The following is a 6,986-nucleotide window of genomic DNA, read 5'->3' as shown; positions in this document are numbered from 1 at the left end:
TGTAGTAAGATGAAACTCACAACAAATTCAATGTTGCAGAATCCAGCACAAAAGACTGTAACAGTAACAGATTTAACCCTGAATAGACTGTAGAAATATCTAACCAATTAAACCCTATATATGTTGTACGCCAATAGAGAAAATAGCCTAGCTACAAGCTCACAACCCGTCGTGACACATTGTGAACTTATAGATCTGGTGGTTTTGAATATATTTTGTGGAAATTGAGAAAAACAATTCACGTTCTTAAGAAAATTGGCCCAAAACAGGGACGCCAGGGTTAATGTAGTTAAAATGTCTCAGAAAGTTGTGTCGTTTTGTTTTGGCGATGAACACATTCCCAGGATACAATGGATTGTGATGTTTTTCAAGGACCATATAGATGACGGATCACATTTCATAATCTGATTCCTCAGGTGTTTCCAGCTGGTGTTGTCCTTCAGCAAGTGTTAACAGGTGTTACTGAATTTGACAGTCTGACTGACTCAGAAAGAAAGACGCCACACTTTCCCTTTTGTGCCCTTGAGCAAAGCACTTAATCTCTCTCCACCGCCGACTCCAGTTCTGTGCTGCCACTAACCCATGTGCACTGTGTACTGTGTATAAAGTCAGTGGTGGAAAGTATCTAAGTACATGTACTCAAGTACTGTACTTATTGTACTTATATACATCGGCTATTTGAAAATAGCCGATCTACAAGCTCACAACACGTCCCACAGCGACGCGTTGTGAGCTTGTAGATCGGCTATTTTCAAAAGCTTTAAAAAAAAATGTATACATAATATGATGTTGTTCTACATAATGAGTATATTTTGATCCCAATACTTTTGTACTTTATTCAAGTAATATTTTTATACCAGACTTTTACTTATAACAGAGTATTTCTACATTGTGGTATTGATACTTTTACTTAAGTAAAAAAGAAATGTACTTTTTCCACTACTGTGTACAGTACTCTATGTACACTTTAGGAACGGACCTGGTTATCAGGATGAAATGTTTTGACCTGCAAAGAACGCTCTTATCGATGCTAAATTCTTACAAATCCTAAATGACGTTATTGTAAATAGGATCATTGGACAAAATTACGTTTTAAGTATGTGGGGAATTTTCCAGAGTAAATTGTTTCGCAGACCATAAATTCATTCTTATCGTTTATACCGGCTGTGCAGTCAAACTAATGTTCAAAAATCATGAGGGCCAGTAAGTTCATGGAGGGAGCCGGCCTGCATCAAAACTTGAACCTGTTTCAAGAATCTGCGATAGTTTCCATACAGAATCCCAAATCAACACATATCTTATCACCAGAGCTTAGGAAGCCAGGGGTTACTGTAAATATGAAACTGCACGAAATTCCACCAGCCAGCCCCCTGGGTGATCCTTAGAATATGATCTTGAAGTCTTTACTTTTCATGAATATCATCAGCCTTTTTCTTAACTGGATCTATAATAGTAACCATAACTTAGTTTTACAATAATTAGCAAACAAATTAGGCATAGTTGACTTTCTCATCCATAGTGATTTATATATATATATATAATATGTAATTGTTTTGTAATTCATTTATTTTTAAACTTAAAGATAAATGAATTACAAAAAAAATAATATATATATATATATATTTTTTTGTAATATAGTTCTCATAATCACCAAAAGCTTTCTAAACTACAAGCACAAGGGAAAACAATGGTGGGGGTGAGGGGAGGTTGACATACAGTGGTTAATAGTCAGTTCTTCCTCCAGCACTGGATTAGAATAGAATACATCAGGAGAAAACAATGAAATAACAGAGGGCTTTAGTCATCACGTCGAGCAAGAGTTCAGGCACACCTGATACTGTATGTTTGCTGAGCCCCGACCTCATTGTGAAAGGTGCTGCAAAGCTTAGTTTATTAAAAGCAGCCGGAATGCCTTATGATAACACAGACAGTAATCAAGTTACTGAGGTCGCTGCCCTCCATGGGGGAGCATGATTGGAAATATAGGCACCTCCCCTCCGAACCCCCTCTGTGACTTACTTCCTGTGAGTTCCATGCAAACACGGTAAAGCCACGTCAACGCCTTTAAAATATAGTGCAAAGAGCCTGCATGGTGCTATCAGGGTTAGAGAGAAAATACGAAAGCCTCAGTTGGAAGAAAAGATAATGACTTGTGACAATAGATTCTGTGCAAGCAAGCCACAATCAAGTCAACACCCCAGAAACAGTGCCCAAGAAGTAGTCTAACTGGGGTTGGAAGATAAATACAAATAAGCCTCGAAGTGAGAGTGATGACTGTTCACGACCAGGGAGTTCATGAGAACAAATCAAAACATTTTAACAACCTTTGGGTCCGATCCTCCTCCTTCCAGTAGTAAATTGCCGTAAATGGGTTTATTCTTAGAGTAGTCAGCTCTGGAGCCCTTTTATGTCCATCCAGTAATTGTCAGAGAGCACTTCCAAGGAAATCACTTCAACTCTAGTTGGCTGATAGGATCACGGATGTTGCTTTTCTCCCTTTGCCCTCCAAACATGAATAGGAAAAGCACTAACAAAACAACATGTTAGCCACAAAGAAGCCCGCGGATGTCTGCATGGATTTCTACGCGTTAGAGAGAGTATTTGTGGAAGGAGTGTGAGAGAGAGTGGATGTTTTGGGATACTGGATTCTTTGAGTTTGTGTGTGGGGGTGTTGTAGAAAGTACATGAATGTGTGTGTGTGCGTGTGTGTATACATGTATCAGTGTTCATATGAGCGAACACTGTGATGAGTCCGTTGGCGCACTGTAAGATGTATGTGTTTGGCCCTTTGTGTTAGAAGTCGTGCCTGCTCTATCAATGATGTCTTTGTTCTTTGTTCTGCTCTTCTCAATTCAAGGAAATCCAGACACAATTGTGGAGAGTGGGAGGCCAGGCCACCTCTGTCTTTGTGACAGAAAGACAATCTCTACAGCAGCATGGAGGGGGTGGGGAGCTGGAGTATAGCATACAGTAAGTGCCGTTTGCCATACATTTCTCTGTTACTCCTGAGGCCCATGACCTCACCATGGAGCAATGCAATAGGAAAAGAAGAAGAGGATGTCGGTTTGTTTGTCCGTCCTATTCCGTCATCCTTCTAACACTTAAGTCCCAAACAAGATATCTTGAAAACTACTGGCTGTGTTGACGTGGGACATCACACTCCCTGGAGGATGAAGCGTTGTGATTTTGGTGAACCCGTGGTCTTCCATGTAACCGTTAGAGGGAAGACCCTGGAGTCTTAACGCATCCTTACAGCAAAATATGTAATGGCAATGTTGGTTGATTCACATCACTTTGGGTTGGTTGCGTGTAAGGATTAGCACTAGGGGTAGCTGGCATGGCTTTTAGATCCCTCGTCTTATTAAACTTTGGCCAAACTTTTTCTTTCAAAACTGGCCTGAAAAATCACCTGTCAGGAGACCACAAGGGGAGATAAATGCAATTTCCCAATACAATGGACGTGTCATTCACTGCCGCCGACTGACTGACTGACTGTCCCTCGTGCTGTTTACATTTTTGACTAATAAAGTATTCAATCAATCAATCAATCAATCAATTTAATGGGTTTTCACTTTAAAGCACTTCTGGGATCATTTTAAAGTCTACTCAGGCTTTTACACCCCAGACAGTTTGTAAGTTGCTTGATTCAATATGTAGACATTTGATATTCATTAGCTCAGACACGCCCCCCTCCTATATAAGCCCATTGAACTTCATTTGAACAATGTTAGACTCTTTGAGAAAACACATCCCTACTTCTGGTTATATATATATATATATATATATATATATATATATATATATATATATATATATATATATATATATATATATATATATATATATATATATATATCTGCTGTCCGGCAGGAACCAGCTAACTCCAAAATGTTCATTTTTCAGGAAATGACAAAAACAAAACAGAAATGGAGTTAGGAGGTTTTGTTCATCATTGATAAGAACGCTGAAAGGACCTCCAAGCTCACAATGAGGTTGGAGGTCAAAAGGGGGTGGAGCCTGGAGTCAACAAAACCAGCTAACTCCACCGCCCTTTGGTGGAGTTAGCTGGTTTAGCAGAAAGTTAGCTGGTTTTGTCAGAAGCACTTTTTAATACTTTTTATTGGTTCAATATTTTTTTTTACCAATACACAGACATAAAGGGTGTTCAATGGCCCTGATTTATGGAAAAAAATGCAAAAGCGGAAACATTTTGTTTGCTGGTTCCTGCCGGACAGCAATATTAACAATTATTATTTGTTTATTTGTTTATCTTTCATTTTCAAAAAATGTATACGTATATGAAACATGGCCCCCTCACGCATTAGAAGGACAATATCAGTCACCAGAAGCAGGGATGTGTGTTTTAAATTAGTCTAAAATTGTTAAAATGGAGTTTGAAGTTTAATGGGCTTATAATCAAATATCTAAATATTGAATCAAGCAACTTACAAAGTGTCTGTGGTGCACGGAAAAGCCTGAGTAGACGTTAAAATGATCCCAGAAGTGTTTTAAAGTGAAATACCCCTTTAACTCAAGATCTAGCTATGTGGGGTTAATGTGTTGAGTATATCTGTGAACAGGTTTGATCCTCTACAGTTTGTGATTCTTGATGCATCACAGGCAGACACAGGCCTTAAAAATCTGACTCAGGGATATAAGGCTTTCTCTTGCGGTGGAAAAGGTGGAGACAAGTCCAATGGAGTAAATCACTTCCCAATCCAACACAGATGTGCTTTTATTATCATATCAGCTCCAGAGGTATTAATTCAAGAGAGCAGAGCCCATTTGGAGAGACACATGGTTTTCCTTATGCCCAAATTTTCTCTCTGACTGTAATAATTTCACTGATGGGCCAAGATATACAGCTCAAAGTCATTTCCAAACAAGATAGGTTAAGATGCTCTGTCTGAAGTCAACTTTCTCATGAACATGAAGAACTCTGATTGTTGTGGAATCTCTGCCCATCTGGGTCTCTCACGCAAACTTAAATAATCTATTATTCGTTAAAACATTTTTAGCACCCCTGTTTTACCTCAGGACAATTAGGATACAAGCATAGTTTAGGCTATGTATATTTTTACATAATGTGTTTCTCTAATTGTAGGGTTCCTTTGCCTTTTGCAAATTCCTTCAATGACAAAGCAAGGTCACACATCTTTCAAAACAAACAATAAAACAAATATGAAAGTTGGCTTACTTCTACTGCTATTGGCTTTACTTGGATGAATGGCTACCATAAATAAAGAGACTTAAAGGAGAAGAAAACAAAAGGACAATTAAACTAATATTAACTTTGGCTTACTTCTACTGTTATTGACTGTACTGGGATAAATAGCTAGCATAAATAAAGAGGCTTAAAGGATTTATAAAAAAGGACAATGAGGCTATCCTCTTGCTTGTCTTTCATTTGTGTTCCTCTTCTTGGAATCTAAGGTTCTGCCAGAGCTCTCACTGCTGGAAAAACAAGCTACCTCAGACACCTCCTGCTATTCACCCTTTAGGCTAATGACAGGGTACCAGCAGGCAGACCAAACAAGCTCACACCTGTTTAAAAGCAGGACATGGCTTCCGTGCAGTGACATAGTCGTTTATTTTTTGTCCTATGTATATTCCAGTCCATATTTTTACCCCCAATAGCTCAAGTACTCTGAGTAACATCTCTCTGTGTGTGAATGACATGCTTTGTTTTTCATCAGAACCAGTGATTATGACTGATCCGGTCTTCACATGGCATAACTCGAATGGCAAAAATGTCTATACATAAAGACAGACATTAGCATGTAAAGTCTGTAAAAATCTTGTTTTCTTTTCTGGCTCTACATCGTGTACATTACTTGGAATATGGATTATCTCACTCAGTTACCCACACTGAGGAGAACATAATTGATTTATTTCTGCTGTATATCCTTTGCAATCTGAGCGCTCATAGGACAGCAGTCTTAAACACGTTCAACCTGGCGTCCATATTTTGGGCATGTGCTCTGTAGTAGGTAAACAACACAAGAAAGAATTTCAAAACATTTCAACATTGTCAAGAAATATAAATACAACAATCAGCCGGTGTACAAGCTCACAACAACACGTCGTATTGTGGCTGTTTTTGATATATACAACGAAGTATATTGGGCATAAGTGGCATAACTTTCATGTCTTACCCAATATTCAAACCAGGGTGCCCCATACAAGCGCCAAAATGTTTGCTGTTGAGCTATATTTTGAGGGCTAGTTATTTCCATTTGAGTTTCATGCAATACCTTTTGCCACTAAAACCAAGTTGTGTATTGCAGATTTAAGAAACAATAAATGCTGCAGGGTTGTGTTCCTAACTCTTAAAAACAAGAGGACTTCCTCTGTGATAAACCTCTCCTTATACCCTCACTTACCCCAGCCCCTGCTCACTGTCCAGTTTAGTTTATCAGTGGCTCACATTGTAGCTCTGACAAGCCGCTCAGATAAGGCATGTCCATAGAGTGCACACTCAATGACTCCAAGCACAATAACACAAAACGTCACTGTATTGTGTCAGTACAGTCAGTATATCTATCTGTCCTGTAAAAAAAAAAAAAAAAATATATATTATATTTTCCATTAACAAAAACAGGTATTACATACACATAATTCAAATCAGCAGTCATTTTCAGTGTTGCATGAGCAGTAGTTTTGGGTTGGGTAATGGCTGATCTTGTTTTGTATAAAACGGTGCATTTAATTGAACTGTGACTCAAATATGTCTATCTTTCTGTAAAGGCAGAATACATTTTAACAGCGAGTTTAGCCAAAAGTAACAGAATTTGGTTCAAATCTACTGGAAATATGGGAGTGCCATCTGAGAGGATATATGTTTTTAATACTTGAGTCAACCTGATCCGTGTGTGATGTCATGCGCTCCAATCAAAATGGCATGAGAAAACAATGGCTGGCTGTGTTTCTGCCGAAACCTGACAACTGCTTCTTCTTTCTTTTTTTTACTGGGAATTATTCTTCAT

At 38.4% G+C, this 6,986-nt stretch overlaps 1 protein-coding gene across 1 annotated transcript in view; it reads left to right on the top strand.

Annotated features, from left to right (window-relative positions):
• The first annotated feature begins 2,567 nt into the window (after positions 1-2,567).
• Positions 2,568-6,986, top strand: part of LOC308099895 (uncharacterized protein) — a 40,268-nt gene continuing 35,849 nt past the window's right edge. The window contains exon 1 of the mRNA XM_080448749.1: positions 2,568-2,970. Coding sequence (XP_080304875.1) covers positions 2,937-2,970 — 34 coding nt within the window. The 5' untranslated portion in view covers positions 2,568-2,936. The remainder of the gene's footprint in view (positions 2,971-6,986) is intronic.

Source organism: Gymnoscopelus braueri, assembly GCF_963280865.1.
Source record: "Gymnoscopelus braueri genome assembly, chromosome: 14".
Lineage (NCBI taxonomy): Eukaryota > Metazoa > Chordata > Actinopteri > Myctophiformes > Myctophidae > Gymnoscopelus > Gymnoscopelus braueri.
Note: the sequence above shows the minus strand (reverse complement) of the source record. Positions and strands in the feature narration are given on the sequence as shown.